The following is a 20,826-nucleotide window of genomic DNA, read 5'->3' on the forward strand; positions in this document are numbered from 1 at the left end:
CAGAGATTTCAGGAAGCTTCCTGGCTATCCAGTGGGTAGGGCTCTACACTTCCACTGCAGGGGGCTCGGGTTCAATCCCTGGTTGGTGAATCAAGATCGCGCGTGCTATGCTGAAAAAAAAAATAGATATCATATAAAAATGTACATTTCCACTTTCTCTGAAACATTGGAAGATGTGCAGCCCTGGGCCAGGATCCACTGTGGCCCTGTCAGCTGGAGTTGAGAAGCAGGGTGTGTGCACATGCCCGCCCGCACCCCACCGCCCCACCGTTTGCCCAGGCTCCCTCCCACCCTGCACTCCCCATGGCAGCCAAGTGCTGACAACACTGATCGTCACGCTCGTGCACACCATTGTCTTTCTCAGAGGAGAGATACCTTGCTTTCTGTGCATCTCTGGAAACAAGCGATAAATCCAGGAGACCACATGTTCCCCGAGACATTTCACTCATAGCTGTCACGTGCCAGGGACCTGGAGGCATGGGCTTGTGTCCCTGCGTGCTGGTGGCTTCCTGTGTAGGCATCGAGGCTGCAGGTCTGCTGACAAGTCGGCAGCTTCCTTCAGGAGCTCATGACCAGGGCTGGGTTGGGAATGGAGGCAGATACGGAAGCTGGCATGAGCCTCACAGGGTGCTGCAGCAGGGAAGGGACTGTGTTAGGGAGCCCACGTCCTGGGGAGACCTTCCCACACACCTCCTGCTTTGTGTCTGAAACCCTTGTCAGTGGTATTCTTGTGCCTCCAACCAATAGGCAGCTCTTTGCAGATGCTCCGTGATGTACTCGTCTTTAAACGTCAGAACCCCATCTGGTGCAGACTGAGTAAGTGCTTGCTGAATGGATGCATCTCAGTTTCTTCATGAACAGGGGACTGGATGATCCATAAGAGCCTTCAGATCACAACATGGATGTTTGGAGGAGAGACATGGGTCATCTGAGCAAGAGACTTTACAGTTTCTTTCATACTGTTGAGTCATCTTCTGCTTTTCTTTAAGGCCGTTGTCACCATCGGCTTTGTTGAGCAGCCTCCCTTTGGGATCCTGCCGTCGGTGTTTGAGCTGGTTCCAGGGCAGGCCGTATTCGTGGAGGTAGGTGATGAGACAGTAGCAGGTACTTCCACCTCTTTAGGATCGGTTGCTGCTTCCTCATTTGCTTGCTTGATTTCCTTTGCCTCTGTGGGGTTTTTTGTTTTGTTTTGTTTTGTTGGACTGTGCTGCATGGCTTATGAGATCTTAGTTCCCCGACCATGGATTGAACCCAGGCTCTTGGCAGTCAGAGTGCTGAGTCCTAACCACTGGACCGCCAGGGAATTCTCACCTTTGTGTTTTCATGACCCAGATATCCACTCCCAGGTCCAAGCCTTGGTGGTTTCTATAAATTTTGTTTACTGATTGGGATGTTGTTTGTTAGAAAACTTATTTATACTGCTGCTACTGCTAAGTCACTTCAGTCGTGTCCGACTCTGTGCGACTCCATAGACGGCAGCCCACCAGGCTCCCCGTCCCTGGGATTCTCCAGGCAAGAACACTGGAGTGGGTTGCCATTTCCTTCTCCAATGCATGAAAGTGAAAAGTGAAAGTGAAGTCACTCAGTCGTATCTGACTCTTAGCGACCCCATGGACTGCAGCCTATAAGGCTCCTCCGTCCATGGGATTTTCCAGGCAAGAGTTCTGGAGTGGGGTGCCATTGCTTTCTCCATACTTCCAAATAAATAGATTCACATGATTAAAAATTCAAAATATGCAAATAGATGCATGGTGAAATGCTGCCTCTCCCCCCACCTCCTTGGCCACCCAGAGGCCACAGTCTTACCAGGTCTGGGTGCCTTTGTAGGCGTATATGATGACTACATAAAGACGTTTCTTTCTTTCCTATGTTTCCATTCTTCTTCACACAAATTGTTGCCCACTCTATGTTCTGCACCATGTACTTCCCACACCTCATTTTTTCTAGCTGCATAGTATTCCACTGTGTGTATGAACTGTAATTTAGGTCAGCCATCTCCTGCTGATGGATATGAAGATTATTTCTGATCTCTGGCCATCTCAGGGAATAGCTTATACATGCGTCACTCTGTCCTACCTGCAGGATACAGTCCTTGTTGTGTATTTGCTGACTTAGGGCCTCTACCCTTCTAATTATGGTACATGTTGCCAAAATCCTCACCATTTGGATTATATTATTTTATACTTCCAACAAAGTATATGAAGGTGCTGCCTGTTTTCTCATATCTTTGCCATTACAATATGTTATCAAACTTTTAAAAAATCTGTTATCATGGACATTTTAAAACATATACAGGGAATTCCTTGGGGGTCCAGTAGTTAGGAGGCTGTGCTTACCTTGCAGGGAGCATGGCTTTGATCCCTGGTCGGGAAACTTAAGATTCCACCAGCTTTGTGGCTCAGTCAAAATAATAATCATCATAATACTAATAATCTGAAAATGAATAGATATATACGTGTGTATGTGTGTGTATATATGTACACATAGACACACATATAACAGAATTACCTTGCCATACACTTGAAACTAACCTAACATTGTAAGTCAACTATACTTAAAAGGACAGAAGTCCAACTGGCCAAGCCCCACCTCCAAAAAAACCCATATTAAAAAAATAGAATGGTTTAAGGATCACCCAGGTGCTCATTACCCAGCTTCAACTTTTCTCAACTCTTGGCCAACCTCATTGGCTTTATATTCCTCCGTCTCTTCCCACCAAACCCTACCCCACCCCTTTAGAGTAGTTTGAAGAAAATTAAGACATCCTGTCACTGCGTTCATGATTGCTAACTTTCTGCTCTTCGCCAGTAGGAGGCGTGAAACTTTTTCTGGCTGGTTTGCATTTCCATTTTTGATCATGAATGAGGTTAAACCTGTTGTTTAAGAGCCATTTTTATTTCCGTCTCTGTGAATTTTCTCTCCATATCCTGGAGCCTGGGCTGGACCCCAGGGAGACGGCCAGGAGGGGAGGCCCGAGGCAGGGGGTGCGGCCGAGAGGAGGAGGTGATGGGGAAGAAGCCCCTTCACGGGAGGCTGCAGGACAACCCTTTCCTCCCCAGGTCCTGTTCCTCCCAACCAGCCTGGGAAAGGCAGAGCAGACCTTCGTCATCGTGTGTGACAACTGCCAGATAAAGGAGCTGGTGACCACAGGTGGGCGTGGTGCGCTCCCAGGGCGGGGTCCGGTCCACAGCTGTGGGGAGGGGAGCGGTGGTGCAGCGAAATGCTGCAGCCTCTGGGCACTGGGCTCCGGTTTGGGGCCACTTGCTCTGGCCAGACCATAGAGACCCATGCCAGGGTGGCCCTCAGGCCTGTCCCAAGGGGCCCTCTAGTGTGACAGAGATGGAAACCTGGAGGACAGTCTTTCATCACGTCACTTTGAAACTCACCTAGACCTTTGGGGACCTGCCAGTGACTCACACAGAAACAGCCAGGGCACCCCTAGGTTTTTGCAGTTAGAAGGGGCGGCCTCCTGCGTTTCCTCGGGCGCCCCGTTCCTTCCCGGCGCCTGTCTGTCTACCATCCACCCTGTTCACCCAGCAGGCATTAATTGAGTGCCCATTATGTGCTAGGTTAGCAGAGTCACCTCCTGTTGGTCTGTGACAGTGTGACAACATGAGTCTGTATGCTGTTGGCGCCCTGTTCCCCTGTGTGTGCTCTTCCTGGGGTCACGATCGTGGCCAGTTGGTTGCATGTGGATGGTGACCTGGGTCCTGTGACAGCCTTCGGCCAGAGTCCTGACTTCAGCCCTCATGAGACTTTGCTCCCCCAACCTTGTCAGGAGTTGGGCAGCTGGTTGCTCTGGATCTGATCTATATTTCTGGTGAGAAAAGTCAGCCGGAGCCTGGAGAGCTCACAGACTTAACAGCCCAGTACTTCATACGCTTTGAACCTGAAAACCTTCAGTCCACGGCCAGCAAACTGCTGATTATTAGAAACGCCACGTGAGTGATGCCTGTGCGGGACCCCAGCACACTCCCCACTCCCTCCTCACCTGGCCTGACATCCTGAATCTGAGCACAGGATGGGAGGATCCGGATGTGCACTGTTCATCATGGTACTTGCTAGCCACATGTGACCATTTAAATGGAAAGGAACTAAAATAAAATGAAAAACTCGCTTCTTCAGTGGTGCCAGGCACATGTGAAGCGCTCAGTGCCTGGGTAGCTAGGGGTTCTCATATTGGACAGAACAGATCTGCAACATGTCCAGCACTGCAGGGAGTCATACTGAGCAGTGTTGCTCTCAGTCCTCTGCATGTTAGTCACTTCAGTCATGTCCAACTCTTTGCAGCCCTAGGGACTGTAGCCCACCAGGTTGCTGCGTCCATGGGCCTCTCTAGGCAAGAATAGTGGGGTGGGTTGCCATGCCCTCCTCCAGGAAATCTTCCCAAGCCAGGGGTGGAGCCCATGTCTCTTATGTCTCCTGCATGGGCAGCCGGGTTCTTTCCCACTAGCACCACATGGGAAGCCCCTCTGGTCCATCCTTAACCAGGAATGGTTTTCCAGAGAATTCCTGCCTGGCCCATGAGGGGAACTCTCTCACGTTCCAGGGTCAGACAGCTGAAGGTCTGTGGGTTCAGCTGTCAGTGCCATTTATTCTCTGAGCACCCTCTGAGCCTCGCCATTATGCCGGGGCAGACCGCAGGGTGCCTCCTGGCTTACTGTCCCCATGACCCAGGCCTTACACAGGCTCTGTTACCTGGCACAAGGAGCAGTTCTCGCCTGCCGTCTCCAGCCCCACCCACACCTGCCATCAGCAGCAGGGAGTGGGAGGCCTGGTCTGCAGAATTGGGCCGCGGCCTTGGCTCCACTGCCTACTGTCAGGGGCGCCCCCGCAGGCACGTGGAGCTGGCCTTCCACTGGCAGATCATGAAGCCCAACCTGCAGTCCCTGATGCCCGGAGAAACCTACAGCACAGACAGCATCAAGTATCACCCAGACAAGGAGACGGCCTTCTGCATCACCCCCAAGATGGGCGTTCTCAGCCCCCACACGGACCACGAGTTCATCCTGAGCTTCTCCCCGCAAGAGGTTCAAATGGGGCCATCTTGGTGGCTGCACACGATTGGGTCATGCAGGTTTCACCCTCCGTCCCTGTTCTTTGGTGACATCGAAGCCACAGCTGACCCTGTGGAGACCCCCGGTGTCCTGCCAAGGCCAGCGCTTAGCCAAGAGTGGGGCTAGTGGGCGGGCTTGGTGCGTGCAGGACGAAGCAGCTCGTCTTGCCTGGTCCCCATCCCACACACCCTGTCCTGAGCAAGTCTGGCCTCACTTCGACTCTAGTGTCTTCCATGTTTCTGCTCCATCAAAGGTGTTACCATTCTTGCCCAGCTCACAGCAGCTTCCAGACAGTGAGGTCCCCCAGGGCAAGGCTCACACAGCCCTTGATTCCCAAAGTGAAGCCCTGTATCTACAGGCGAGGGTGGAGCAGGAGGGGGGTTCCCAGCGGCCCTTGTTGGTAAGACAGCAGGTCTGCCTCTCAGCCTGTCATTCAGCCCCTGATACTGTCTGTCCCAGGAAGGCTTGATGCTTCAGACGCATTGAGGGCACTGCTAAGGGCCTTCCCATCCCCCAGGCCCAGCTGAGGTGGGCATGCCAGTCTTGAGACTGCAGTGGCCCCCAGTCCCTGAGTCAAGGCTCATGTCCTGGCAGCCCTGTTTCCCCCAGTGTGGGGAGAGGCTGCACGGAAGCAGTGTTGTGTCTCAGGAAGGCGTCTGTGGTGGCTGGGCCACGGGGAGGATTGCTGCTGTGACTCGAGCCTTCCCTGGGGCAGGCTTTCTTATTCAGGGTGCTGTGTTTGTCTTGCAGCCAAGGGATTTTCACAGTGTGCTCCAGATGGTGCTGGAGGAAGTCCCAGAGCCCGTGAGGTGAGCAGGACCCAGGCCCTTGGCTGAGGGGTGGGCACCAGGCCTGCCCTCCCATGGAGGATGCTGGAGGGGGAGGCACCAGAACTGAGTGGATGAGCCCCTGACCCCCAGCAGGCTTTGGCAGGTGAGAGTTCCTGACCTTGCCATGGCACCAGGCTTGGAGCGGGCTCTGCATGCAGGGAACAGCTCTCTGACTGTGCACCCGGGAACCTGGAAACAGTGCTCACGGTTGCTACCAGTGGCCCCTGGGGGGTGGTGCTAATGGAGGAAGGAGTTGGTCACACCTCTACCAACTCTTCCCTAAGCAGGCTGTTGCTGGGGGGTCCCCGGTCAGCTGCTGGGGAGTTCCAGGCTGGTGTGGCTGCACTGTGGTCCTTGGAAACAGAACGAGGGAACTTGGTCCTGGCCTGCAGTTGAGCTGCCAGCGCGGCTGCAGGCATTCGCTTGTTTCAGGGCATTGCTGACACCTCCAATTTCGGGGGGCTCAGTAGCTGTGGGCAGGGCGTGCTTTCCTTTCACAGGACCAGAGATGGGGATACAATGACTCTTAGCTTATGGTGGGTTTGTGTTCAGTTTGGACTTGGAAAACTCCAAGGACCCCTCGTACTGCATGGATGACGTGATCGTCCTGGAAATCGAGGTGAAGGGCTCAGTGGAACCTTTCCAGGTTCTCCTAGAACCATATGCTCTCATCATCCCTGGGGAGAACTATATTGGCATAAACGTGAAGAAGAATTTTAAGGTAGGTGGTTGTCTCTCCCCAGCCTGGACTGGTTGAGATGATGCTGAACTCGGCACAAGTTCCTGGGCTCAGAGGTCTTTGGCCTGATACGTTACCCACAAACCCTTTGGTGCTGTCGAGTGGCCAGGAATTAGCTGGGAGGGTTTGGAGGGGACCTTTTGTGAGCCCCAAACCCCTCGATCCTTTAGCAAGTACAGTCTCCCAGGGAGCCCGGGTCGGGATGTGTCTTTCAGATGTGGAACAACAGCAAGTCCACCATCAGGTACACGTGGGGGAAGATCAGCGACTGTCACATCATTGAGGTGGAGCCCTGCACGGGGACCATTGGTACTTCGGGGACCGCGGGAGGGGCTGGCAGGGGAGGGAGAGCTTGTGGTCACAGGAGCCTGGGCAGGAGTTCGAGGCCCCATGATCAGCTCCAGCCACAGCCCAGCCCTGGCCACGACATGAGGAGGGGCCCGAAATCTGGGCCAGCCATAGAGGGAGCCTGCCGCCCCTGCACATCTCGCTGCCTCATCTCACCCTTCTTCTCCCAGAACCCAGCGAGGTTGAGGATTTTGAGTTGAACTTTACCGGGGGTGTCCCTGGGCCGACGAGCCAGAACCTGCTGTGTGAGATCAAAGATTCTCCCACGCCCGTGGTTTTGCACATCGAGGCGGCCTTTAAGGTGCCTGTGATGGGGCCGGGTGGCTAGGCGGGCTGGAAAGGCGGGGGCCGGGGTAGGGCACCAAACCCACACCCGGGTGGCCCAGTGACCGGCCCCTCTGGGTGCCTCAGGGGCCGGCCCTGGTCATTGACGTCTCAGCCCTTCAGTTTGGTTTGCTGCGCCTGGGACAGAAAGCCACCAAGTTTATCCAGATCCGGAACCTCAGCCAGCTCCCGGCCACATGGGCCATGAAGGAGAGCCAGGTCTCCCTGCAAGAAAGGCAAGAGGGCGTAAGTCCTGCCCACCACCTCCTGTGGTGCTACCCTGCCCCCAGGCGCAGATTAACCCGTGTGATGTGTGAGCCGTGACACCATGACACCGAAGCTGGCGCGTTCAGGCTGGGAGAGGAAAAGCCTGCCTGGTGACCTTTGCCTGGCAGTGTCCCCCCATTCCCCATCCTCTCTACAGCAGAGCAGAACCCCGGAGACTGGATTTTCCTGTTCCTCTCTCTGCCTTCTGACACAGAAATAGGACAAGGGTTTCTCCCTCTGTCAGAGTAGCCGGCGTCAGGAAGAAATTGGGCAGCTGAGTTGGGAGGGAAGCTTCCAGGGACTGGGGGAAAGGGCGGGCGCACTGCTGGAGTCCTAGCGTCCCAAGGATCGTGCTTGCAGTTTTGAGGACCTGCCACCAGGTGGTGAGCGTGTGACCCAAACCAAAAAGTTCTCCGAAAGGAAAATCACGGCCACTCAAATGGCACTTGCTTCCTTTTTCTCTAAAAATAGAAAATATTAAAAGTGGCTAAGTATTTACCGTCAACGTCTAAATTAGGGCATCGTGTCTAAATACCATGTTCAATCCTGAACAGGCCCAAGCCACAACACCAGCAGGCCCAGGAAGTCACTGACTCACCACACCCACTCTTCACACGTGGGTGCGGTCGCGGCACGTGAGAGACTCTGGCCAGGTCAAGAGGGTCTGACCCTCCCGCTAGCGGCAGCTCACCCAGGTTCCCCTGCTGCCCACTTCCTTTCCCCTTGAAAGCTATCCCTCTTCCCCTGGTAGCCTCGCTTCTCCCCTGGGCACTCTGAAACTGAGAAGTGAAGACAGTTTTGTATCGAGTGACCAAAACCACTGCCACGGGATCTGTTGCACAGGCTTGGAGTTAATGCTGGATACCCCCAGGGCTCACTGGTCACCCTGCCTGGCTCACGGAGCCAGACACTGAGACTGGGATGGGGGCAGGCGTTCTCAGTAACCTTCTATTCAATGAGACCTTCAACAGAAACCCAAGGTCTAGAGTCGAGTGTGAACCAGAGGCCCCCTGATCAAGCACCCTGCCTCTCCCCACATCCCACCCCCCGCTCTCGGACTTTCGGGGAGTCCCTGGGATTTCCCAGAGCACAGCTGGAAACTTACGGACCTCAGCCAGCCTCCTCATTGGATAGATGATATAGAGAGGGTTGGGGGCTTCCCCAGGGCCACGCCGCTACAAGGTGGCAGAATCATATCAGATCCCATCTCCCTGATTCCCAGTCTGTGTTTTTCCTCCCACTGTGAAGAATAACTAGTGACAGATAGTGAAGTTGCTCAATTGTGTCCGACTCTTTGTAACCCCATGGACAGTAGCCCACCAGCCTCCTCCGTCCATGGGATTTTCCAGGCAAGAATACTGGAATGGGTTGCCATTTCCTTCTCCAGGGGATCTTCCCGACCCAGGGATCGAACCCAGGTCTCCCGCATTGTAGGCAGACGCTTTACCATCTGAGCCACCAGGAAAGTCCAAATATATTTTATAATTGAAGTAATTATCAATCTCATGGTGTATTAAGATTTATGTCCAAATTGAAGTTGGTAGCAATCTCTATAGTTCTCTGTACTGTATTCTTGTGAGCTGTCCAAATATTGAGAATTGGGGTTTGTTGGATGTGCCCAAGTCGGGATCCAGAAACCCAGCCCCAGACCAAAGCCTGCCCCCGCATCACATACACACGTGCCTTGGGCTCCATGTGAAATGGAGTGCATGTGGAAAACAATGAGCGAAGAACGCAAAGGAGCTCTTCCCTTCCCAGCTCAGCTTGGACCCAATGCTCAGGAGAGAGAGCTACTTTTCCTAAGGTGTAGGCCAGCCCTACTCCCCAACCCCCCAGTGCCTGGGCAGTAAAACCTCTGCAGCAAGAAAGCACAGGGCCCAAGACAGCACAGCACCGCTGCCAGGGCGGGAGGCGGGGTGGGTCAGGGCAGGGGCAGCCAGGTCACCCTGCAGGCAGGTGCCTTGCACTCATTCATGGTCTTGGTCTCAAGGAAGAAGGAGACGAGACAGGAGTTATGTTGTTCCTGGTTGTGATCTTTCAATGCCCAGTGACACCCTGCTAGTCAGTGTGACCCATCCAGGGTCCTGGGGCATACACTCAAGGGCACTGTAGTCTCCGAGCCTTCTCCCTTCCCTTTTAGTGCCTGGTACGGGGCAGGAGGTGGACACGTCAGGTAAATGTGAACTAACTGCAGGGGGGATTAGGTGAGGGGGTGACCATGTGGGGAAGGGATCACATGGGTGTTACCAAAACCAAACTTGGGCCCTGATCATCCCCATGCAGGAAAGCCAATCTACTGACACTCGGTTGTGGTGAAGGAAAGTGTAGCGTTTATTGTAAGGTGCCAGACAAGGAGAACGTGTGGCTCACACTCAAAAAGCCCCGAACTCCCGAAGGGTTTCAGCCAAACGTTTTTAAAGACCAGGTGACAGGTTACAGAGTATATGGGCAGCTCGTGCACAGTTCTCTGATTGGTTGATGACAAGGTAGTGTCACAGCGATTAACATTATCAATCCTCAGGCTCCAGTACATCGAGGGACTATGCGCTCATGGTCATCAAGTAGTTAACTTCTTCCATTTGGTGGTGGTTTAAGCATCTGTAAAACAACTTAGGAAACGTGCACCAGTTACTATTTTCTAGGTGTTTCAGAGAGGAACTAAAGCAGAGGATATGAGGGAGGGGTCTGTCCCGAGAAGATGCAGTTATAAGTGCAAGGATACATCTGTGGCCACACAGAAGCTTGGGCCCTGCCGCAGTCTGGGAGCTTGTCCTTCCTTCCTTGGAGCCGCAGCTCCTGACCCGCACCTGCCCAGTGGGGCGGGCAGACCGCTCAGAGCCACCACGCCGAAGGCGCCTCCCTCTGCCTTCCACCTCCATTCCTTGGAGACTCACTTTTCATCATCTTCTCCTCTTCATCCTGAGCACTTGCTCATCTGTGCTCCCCCATCCACTTGTCTTCTTCTGCATCCTGGAAGTGCTCAGGGGTCTAGGGGGCGCAGCTTGGGGGTGACCCTGGTTGGTCATGGCCAGCCCCCAATTCTGCAGTTCCAAGTGTCCCCACTGCTCACCCTTCTCCCCATCAGGTGTCTCCCTTTGACATCGAGCCATCAAGTGGCCAAGTTCAGCCACTGGGGGAGTGCAGAGTGAGCATCACCTTGGAGGCCCGGCACTGCCAGCGTCTGCAGACCGTCCTGGAGCTGGAGGTGGTAGATGGGGCCTGGAGGTAAGGGGATGCAGGGAGCCTGTACAAACCACGCTGCATATTCACGGCATATTTATTTATATCATATGTAATTACGTGTTTGTAGATGTTTTGGAATTTAAAGGTATTGATAAGATGTTTATATTATAAAATTTAGAAATTACAAAAAAAGAAAATGAAAATGATCCATAATCTGTTACCTGGAGATCATTCACTAGTAATATTATGGGGTATATGTATCCTTCTAGTGTACGTGTGCTAAAGGAACGTACAATAATGCAACCACTTGGGACAACGTTTTGTTACCTGGTGGAAGGGTGACCGTACTCTTGATCCAGCGTTAGTCCTTCTGGATATAGTTGCAGAGAAACTTACACGTGTGCAGTGGGAGCCCTGTGCTCATCCTGGAAGGCTCATAGCTGGACTGTTAATGGTAGTGAAAAGCTGGAAACAGCCAGTGTTCATCAGCAGGAGAATGGATGCAAAATAACTGGCAGACTTTTTCTTTTGTTGAGATTCAGTTGACTCGTTACATTGTGTAAGCTTAAGGTGTACAATGTACTGACCTGAGGCTTCCCTGAGGGTCCAGTGGTTAAGACTCCGCACTTGCACTGCCTGGGGCACGAGTTCCATCCCTGGTTGGGGAACTGAGATGTCCCACAAGCTGCACAGTGCAGCCAAAAAAAAGAAAATACTGACCTGATCCATTTATATGTTTCAGCATGATTGCCGTTGAAGTATTAGCTTACACTTCCATCATTTTATGTAATTATATTTTCCTTTTTGTGGTGAGAATAATCAAGTCTCCCAGCAGGTTTGATGTATATAATACAGTATTGTACATAATCACCATACTTCACATTAGGTCCCCAGGACTTGTTCACATATTAGTTGGAAATTTGTACCCTTAAACAGCATCTCTCCTATTGGCCCAGCCCCAGCTGCTGGAAACCACCGTGCTACTCTCTATTTCTTTTGGCTTTTTTAGATTCTAGATGTAAGTGAGATCATAGAGAATTTGTCTTTCTCTGACTTACCTCACTTAGCACAATGTCCTCAGGGTCCATCCATGTTGTTGCAAATGGCAGAATTTCCTTCTTTCTCATGGCTGAATAATATTCCATTGTATGCAAAAACCACCTCATCTTTATCTCTTCATCTGTTGACAGACACTTAGGTGCCTCTATACCTTGGCTATTGTGAATAATGCTGCAGTAAACATGGGGATGCAAATACCTCTGTGATATCCTGTTTTCATTCGCTTTGGATATATACTCAAAAGTGCAATTGCTGGGTCAGATGGTAGTTTTACTTTTAATACTTTGAGGATCCTTCATACCTTTTCTGTTGTGACTGAACCAATTTACATTCCTACCAGTGGTGAACAAGGGTTCCCTTTTCCCCACTTCCTCAGCAACATTTGTTACCTTTGTCTTACTAAAGATAGCGGTTCTAACAGGGGTGAAGTCATATCTCATTGTGATTTTGATTTGCATTTCCTTGATGTGTAGTGGTACTGAGCATCTCTTCAGGTACCTGTTGGCTACTTGGGTGCCTTCTTTCTGAAAATGTCTAGTTCCTCTGCCCATTTTAAAATTTGAGTTCTTTACCACTGTGCTACCTGGGAATGGGAAGACACAAGGGTCTAGGCTTATCGGAACAATTTCTTTGCTATGTATCTTAATGAATTCAGGAATTCTGTCCCGAATTCCACTCAGGGTGCACTGTCGGGAACAGGTCCAGTGTCTGCTGGCTTGATGGTTGCAGCATCCTTTGTTTACTGAAATGGCAGGCTGCATTCTTTGTCATCCACAGCGTGCAAATGCTTCTCTCACTTGGTAGGTTGCGCTTTCATTTTGTTCACTGTTTCTTTTGCTGTGCAGGAGCTTTTTAGTTTGATGTAGTCTCACTTGTATATTATTTTTTATAGGCTTTCCATGTGATTTATTTTGGTGGGATGCACAGCACGGCCTCTGGTGTGCAGGAGCTTTGATCCCAAACAGAGGTCACACCTGTGCCCCTTGCAGTGGAAGCACAGAGTCTTAACCACTGGACCGCTAGGGAAGCCCCTCACTTGTTCATTTCTGCTCTTGCTGTTTTTTGGTACTTTCAGTGTCAGATCCAAAAAAACATTCCTCAAGAGCTTGAGGAACTTCTCTGTGTTTTCATCTAGATGTTTTATAGTATCAGGTCTTATGTTTAAGTCTTCAGTCCATTTCAAGTTAGTTTTTGTGAGTGGTATAAGATGAGGGTTCAATTTCATTTTTCTACATGTGGTTATCCACTTTTCGCAATACCATTTGTTGAAGAGAGTGTCCTTTCCCCATTAGGTGTTTTTTTAAATTGAAGTAATAGTTAATTTACAATGTTGTGTTAATTTCAAGTGTATAGCAAAGTGACTCGGTTATATATATACATATATGTGTGTGTATATATATTCTTTTTTATATATTTATATTATTTTTCAGATTCTTTCCCATTATAGTTTACTATAGAATATTGAGTATAGTTCCTTGTGCTGTATAGTAGCTCCTTGCTGTTTACCTGTTTAATATATAGGACTGTGTATATGTTAATCCCAAACTCCTAATTTATTCTCCCCCCCCCACTCCACCCCTACTATCATCTTTGATAACCATAAATTTGTTTCCTATCTCTGTAAGTCTATTTCTGATTTTATAAGTTCATTTGTATTTTTTTTTTTAGATTTTACGTATAAGTGATATAATATGATATTTGTCTTATCATATGACTGACTTCTTTTAGTGTAATCATCTCTGGGTCCATCCATGTTGTTACAAATGGCATGATTTCATTCTTTTATGGCTGAGTAATAGCCCACTGCATGTATGTAGCACATCTTCTTTGTCCATTCATCTGTCGATGGACATTTAGCTTGCTTATTGTAAACAGGGCTGCAGTGGATGTTGGGATGGCTGCATGTAACTTTTCACGTAAGACTTTTCTCAAGATACATGTCCAGGAGTGGGATTGCTGAATCATATGGTAGCCCTATTTTTATTCTTTAAAAACCTTCGTAATATTTTCCATTGTGGCTGCAGCAATTCACATTTCCACCAACAGTGTAGGAAGGTTCCCTTTTCTCTACACGCTCCACAGTACTTACTGTTTGTAGACTTTTTGATGATAGCCGTTCTGATGTGAGGTAATACCTCATTGTGGTTTTGATTAGCATTTATCTAATAATTAGCAACGTTGAGCAGCTTTTCACGTACCAGTTGGCCATCTCTATGTCTTTGGAGAAATGTCTGTTTAGGTGTTCTTGGCTTTCTTGTCAAATAGTAGTTGAGTGTATATGTGGTCCCCTTCATGGATCACAGCCTTGTCACGCCAAAGGGGCTTGCATAACTCAGTGAAGCTATGAGCCATGCCGTGCAGGGCCACCCAAGACAAAATGTGGTCCCCTGGAGGAGGGAATGGCAAACCACTGCAGTATTGGAGACACAAGAACCCCATGAGCAGATGAAAAGACAAAAAGATACGACACTGAAAGATGAGCCCCTGAGGTTGGAAGGTGTCCAGTATGCTACTGGGGAAGATCAGACAACAATTACTAATAACTTCAGAAAGAATGCAGCAGCTGGGCCAAAGTGGAAACGACGCTCAGTTGTGAATGTGTCTGGTAGTGAAAGTGAAGTCCAATGCTGTAGAGAACAGTGTTGCACAGGAACTTGGAATGTTAGGTCCATAAATCAAGGTAAACTAGATGTGGTCAAGCAGGAGATGGCAAGAGTGAACATCGATATCTTAGGCATCAGTGAACTAAAATGTGCAGTAATGGGCGAATTTAATTCAGATGAACATTTTATCTACTATTGTGGGCAAGAATCCCATAGGAGAAGTGAAGTAGCCCTCATAGTCAACAAGAGAGTCCTAAATGCAGTACTTGGGTGCAGTCTCAGAAAGGACAGAATGATCTTGCTTCCTTTCCAAGGCAAATCATTCAGTATCACAGTAATCCAAGTCTGTGCTCCAACCACTAATGCCAAAGAAGCTGAAGTTGAACAGTTCCCTGAAGACCTCCTAGAACTAACACCAAAAAAAGGATATCCTCTTCATCATAGGGGATTGAAATGCAAAAGTAGGAAGTCAAGAGAAGATACCTGGAGTAACATTTGGCCTTGGAGTACAAAGTGAAGCAGGTTAAAGGCTAATGGAGTTTTGTCAAGAGAACATGCTGGTCATAGCAAACACCCTCTTCCAACAACACAAGAGATGACTCTACACATGGACATCATCAGATGGTCAATACCAAAATCAGATTGATTTTATTCTTTGCAGTTGAAGATGGAGACACCCTATACAGTCAGTGAAAAGAAGACCTGGAGCTTCAGATCCAGGTGGCTCAGATCATGTGGCTCAGATCATGAACTCTTTATTGCAAAATTCAGGCTTAAATTGAAGCATGTAGGGAAAACCACCAGGCCATTCAGATATGACCTAAATCAGATTACAGTGGAGGTGACGGATAAATTCAAGGAATTAGATCTGGTAGACAGAGTGCCTGAAGAACTATGGATGAAGATGCATACAAGAGGCAGTGACCAAAACCATCCCCAAGAAAAAGAAATGCAAGAAGCCAAAGTGATTGTCTGAGGAGGCTTTACAAATTGATAAGGAAAGAAGAGAAGCAAAAGGCAAGGGAGAAAGGGAAAGATAAATGAAATTGAATGCAGAGTTCCAGAGAATAGCAAGGAGAGATGAGAAGTCCTTTTTAAATGAACAATGCAGAAAAAAAAAAAAAATAGAGGTAAACAATAGAACAGAAGGGAAAGACTAGCGATCTCGTCAAGAAAATCGGAGAGGTCAAGGGAACATTTCACATGAGCATGGGCACCATGAAGGATAGAAATGGTAAGGATCTAACAGAAGCAGAAGAGGTTAAGAAGAGGTGGCAAGAATATATAGAAGAACTATATAACGGTAACCCTGTATGCGAGACAGCAAGAGACACAGATGTATAGAACAGTCTTCTGGACTCTGTGGTAGAGGGCGAGGGTGGGATGATTTGGGAAAATGGCATTGAAACATGTATAATATCATATGTGAAATGAATCGCCAGTCCAGGTTCAATACATGAGACAGGGTGCTCAGGGCTGGTGCACTGGGATGACCCAGAGGGATGGTATGGGGAGGGAGGTGGGAGAGGGGTTCAGTATGAGGAACATGTACACCCGTGGCGGATTCATGTCAATGTGTGGCAAAACAAATACAATATTGTAAAATAAAAAATAAAAGCAACTCAATATATATATATATATATATATATATATATATATATATATATATATATATAAAAGGTCTTAATGACCCAAATAACCACAGTGATGTAATCACTCACCTAGAGCTATACATCCTGGAGTATGAAGTTAAGTGGGCTTTAGGAAGCATTACTACAGACAAAGCTAACGGAGGGGATGCAATTCCAGCTGAGCTATTTAAAATCCTAAAAAATGGTGCTGTTAAAGTGCTGCACTCAATATGCCAGCAAATTTGGAAAACTCAGCAGTGACCACAAGACTGGAAAAGATCAGTTTTCTTTCCATTCCCAAAGAAGGGCAATGCCAAAGAATGTTCAGGCTACCATACAAGTGTGCTCATTTCACATGCTAGTAAGGTTATGCTCAAAATCCTTCAAGCTAGGCATCAGCAGTACATGAACTGAGAACTTCCAGATGTTCACGCTGGATTTAGAAAAGGCAGAGGAACCAGAGATCCAATTGCCAACATTCATCGGATCATAGAGAAAACAAGGGAATTCCAGAAAAACGTCTATTTCTGCTTCACTGACTATATGGAAGCCTTTGACTGTGTGGGTCACAACAAACTGTGGAAGATTTTTAGAGATGGAAATACCTTACTTGGAAATGCCACCTTACTTGTCTCCTGAGAAACCTGTATGCAGGTCAAGAAGCAGCAGTTAGAACTGGACTTGGAACAACAGAGTGGTTCAAAATTGGGAAAGGAGTATGCCAAGGCTGTATATTGCCACCCTGGCTATTTAACTTCTATGCAGAGTACATCATGTGAAATGCTGGGCTGGATGAAGCACAAGCTGGAATCAAGATTTCCAAGCAGAATATCAACAACCTCAGATATGCAGATGATACTACTCTAATGGTAGAAAGTGAAGAGGAACTAAAGAGCCTCTTGATGAGGGTGAAAGAGTAGAGTGAAAAAGCTGGCTTGAAACTCAACAAAATCTAAGATCATGGTATCCAGTCTCACCACTTCATGGCAAAAAGAAGAGGAAATAGTGGAAGGAGTAACAGGTTTTATTTTCTTGGTGTCCAAAATCACTGTGGATGGTGACTGCAGCCATGAAATTAAAAGACATTTTCTCCTTGGAAGGAAAACTATGACAAACCCAGACATCATATTAAAAAGCAGAGACATCACTTTGCCGACAAACGTCCATATAGTCAAAGCTATGGTTTTTCCAGTAGTCGTGTACCCATATGAAAGTTGGACTATAAAGAAGGGTAAGCGCTGAAGAATTGCTGCTTTCCAATTGTGGTGCTGGAGAAGACTCTTGAGAGTCCTTTCAACTGCAGGGAGAGCAAACCAGTCAATCCTAAGGGGAGTCAACCCTCAGTGTTCATTGGAAGGATTGATGCTGAAGCTCCAGTACTTTGGCTGCCTGATGCAATGAGCCGACTCATTGAAAAAGACCCTGATGCTGGGAAAGATTGAGGGCAAAAGGAGAAGCAGGTGACAAAGGATGAGATGGTTAGATAGCATCATTGACTCAGTGGACATGAATTTGAGCAAACTTCTGGAGATAGTGAAGTACAGGAGAGCCTGGCATGCTACAGTACATGGGGTTGCAAAGAGTTGGACACGACTTAGCAACTGAACAACAGCAACAAAAATAGGTGGCATTTTTAAATGAACGAAATACCACAGTATTCTGGGTGGAACACACAGGGGGTTTTGAAGGCTATTAATGATACTCCCTCCCTCATGCTCTTCTTCCTTCCCTCCTTCCTTCTTTTCTGATGGAAAATTTCTTAAATATATAAAAATATTAATAGGATTGAACACTGGTGACTTTGGTCTGGAACAAGTTGGAACGAGGGCTTGGGTTCCCAGCCAGAGATTGAGCCTGGGTTGCATCAGTGAAAGCCCCAGATCCTAAGCCACTAGAGTGACAAGGGCCCTGGTCCTTCATCTTTGAGAAAAGAATTTCCCCGAAGATGGAAGGTAGTGAAACAAGTAAAGTATTTAGTAAAAGAGTACAGTAAGTGTGGATAGACACAAGGGCAGACTCAGAGGGAGAGTCCCGAGTTGCTGAGTCGTGCCCTCATGACGATTTGAGTTACTTTTATGGGGCGTTTCTTCCAGGTTTCCTGGGGCCGATCATTCTTATGTGCCTGGCTCACGTGTGGCGTATCTCAGGATCTTTCCATGTGCCTGCACGCATCTCTTTGACCTTCAAGGAGCCTTTCTGCGCATGTGTGGTCAGGGAGGTCTCCTGACTTTAGGAATGAGAAATATGTGCTCTGGGCAGCGCTCAATGGTAGCTTAGCATCATTCCCCTTTGACCTTCAAGGAGCCTTTCTGCGCATGTGTGGTCAGGGAGATCTCCTGACTTCAGGAATGAAAAGTATGTGGTCTGGGCAGAGCCCAGCCTCCTCCCTTACTTGTCCTGCTAGTCTCGTCTTGGAGTTTCAGTCCATAGGGAATAAATCTCCAGTTGCCTTACCTTCAGGGGGGCCTATCTACCTACCTCCTGTCGGATAATGAGCCCCGGTGTATCCATCATCTACCTTCAACAATTATCAAATCATTGCAAATACCGTATCATCCACATGCTTCACCAACTTCTTCCCACCCCTTCTCAAACTATTTTGAAGCATAACATTTATTTTCTTAAGTTGACTGGCGATAATATTTTGCTTCTTAAGCTGGACGAGGGTGGAACACAGATGTTCTTTTCACTATTGTTTTAATCCTATATATATTTAAACTGTGTGTTTGTTTTGTTCTTGTTTCGCCGTATATTTTGTTATAAAAACACCTAACTGCTTGTTTTAGATCCTCATGAGTACTTGATGTATCCTCCGAAGAGAATGTGCCAGTTTATACGTTCACCTCCAGGCAATGAGACTACCCATCACCCCAGACCCTCACAGGCACAGATATTTTCAGACTGTACTTGAACCAGCAACAGGGGGAAAGTCCCAGCAGAGTCTCGTTCAAACGTGCTTTCCCACAACTACTGTCATGGGTCTCAGGATGAGTCTCTTCACACTCAACTGTAACCTCATGGTTCCTCCTAGTCCTTATACAAGATTAAGTCTGTTTTCTCCCAAGTGAGAGTCAATGCCTTTTATTCAGTCTCTGCTTATTTCCTTTCTTATCTGTATTCTTTCTTCTTAAAGGACATTGTATTAGTCAGAATATTTACAGTTGCAAGTGACGGAAATATATCAGTTTAGGCAGGAAAGGAGAACCATTGGCTCACATACCTGGGCATTCCTGCCCTGCCAAATCCAGGGGCTCCAGCCTCTTGTCTGGGCTTCTACTTCTTGCTCCTTCTCCACCCTCCTTCCCTCTCCCTGCATCCATCCTTCCACACAGCTTCTCTCTCTTGGTTGGCCTTTCTCTCCCCTATTGTCAGGGACCCTTGGCCACAATGCCCCAGAGAAGGGGGCTACTTAGAGCTCCAGGCTCATGCACTCCCATCTTAATAACCTCCATGAAGAATGAAAACGCTTTCTCCAGAGATATAATCTGATTGGATCTCTTTGGTCCCTGCCCCCTCCATACACCACAGTGGGGAGAACCTGGCTCCAAAAGAAGCACTGGGAAAGCTTTCCGGACAGTAAAAACAGGAGCTACCATAGTCCAGCACAAATCTGCTGGATCTATAGTGCATGGATTTAAGCATTTTCCTTGTATACTCTTATCTCTTGGGGTTTTTCTCCTCGCAGGGATAGGTCCTTGGCCCTGCAGATCACTAACTCGATCTCTGATGGATGCCCCTGTTCCAAGTTCTTTTGTTTGGGAAGTGTTCCTTTTCTGTAGCTATCTGTTCAGTTCAGTTCAATTGCTTAGTCATATCCAACTCTTTGTGACTCCATGGACTACAGCACACAGGCTTCCCTGTCCATCACCAACTCTAGGGGCTTACTCAAACTCATGTCCACTAAGTCGGTGGTGCCATCCAACCATCTCATCCTCTGTTGTCCCCTTCTCCTCCCGCCTTCAATTCATTACCAGCATCAGGGTCTTTTCAAATGAGTCAGTTCTTCACATCAGGTGGCCAAAGTATTGGAGCTTCAGCCTCAACATCAGTCCCTCCAATGAACACCCAGCACTGATCTCCTTTAGGATTGACTGGCTGGATCTCCTTGCAGTCCAAGGGACTTTCGAGAGTCTTCTCCAACACCACAGTTCAAAAGCATCAATTCTTCGGCACTCAGCTTTCTTTATAGTCCAACTCTCACATCCATACATGACCACTGGAAAAACCAAAGCTTTGACTAGACAGACCTTTGTTGACAAAGTAATATCTCTGCTTTTTAATATGCTGTCTAGGTTGGCCATAACTTTTCTTCCAAGGAGCAAGCATCTTTTAATTTCATGGCTGCAATCACCATCTGCAGTGATTTTGGAGCCCCCAAAATAAAGTCAGCCGCTGTTTCCACTGTTTCCCCATCTATTTCCCATGAAGTGATGGGACCAGATGCCATGATCTTCGTTTTCTGAATGTTGAGTTTTAAGCCAACTTTTTCACTCTCCACTTTCACATTCATCAAGAGGCTCTTTAGTTCTTCTTTGCTTTCTGCCATAAGGGTGGTGTCATCTGCATATCTGTTATTGATATTTCTCCCCGCAATCTTGATTCCAGTTTGTGCTTCATCCAGCCCAATGTTTCTCATGATGTACTCTGCATGTAAGGTAAATAACTAGGGTGACAATATACATCCTTGACGTACTCCTTTCCTGATTTGGAACCAGTCTGTTGTTCAAAGTCCAGTTCTAGCTGTTGCTTCTTGACCTGCATACAAATTTCTCAGGAGGCAGATCA

The 20,826-nt window shown here is 48.2% G+C and overlaps 1 protein-coding gene across 4 annotated transcripts in view; it reads left to right on the forward strand.

The window, feature by feature from the left end:
- DLEC1 (DLEC1 cilia and flagella associated protein) overlaps positions 1-20,826 on the forward strand; it is a 91,694-nt gene that overhangs the window by 51,678 nt on the left and 19,190 nt on the right. For all 4 annotated transcript variants that reach the window (XM_061395930.1, XM_061395929.1, XM_061395931.1 and 1 more), the window contains exons 10-19: positions 990-1,082; positions 3,060-3,150; positions 3,779-3,941; positions 4,838-5,030; positions 5,808-5,866; positions 6,440-6,608; positions 6,842-6,935; positions 7,145-7,275; positions 7,386-7,544; positions 10,651-10,790. In XM_061395930.1, coding sequence (XP_061251914.1) covers positions 990-1,082; positions 3,060-3,150; positions 3,779-3,941; positions 4,838-5,030; positions 5,808-5,866; positions 6,440-6,608; positions 6,842-6,935; positions 7,145-7,275; positions 7,386-7,544; positions 10,651-10,790 — 1,292 coding nt within the window. The remainder of the gene's footprint in view (positions 1-989; positions 1,083-3,059; positions 3,151-3,778; positions 3,942-4,837; positions 5,031-5,807; positions 5,867-6,439; positions 6,609-6,841; positions 6,936-7,144; positions 7,276-7,385; positions 7,545-10,650; positions 10,791-20,826) is intronic.

Source organism: Bos javanicus, chromosome 22 (genome assembly GCF_032452875.1).
Source record: "Bos javanicus breed banteng chromosome 22, ARS-OSU_banteng_1.0, whole genome shotgun sequence".
NCBI classification, from domain to species: domain Eukaryota; kingdom Metazoa; phylum Chordata; class Mammalia; order Artiodactyla; family Bovidae; genus Bos; species Bos javanicus.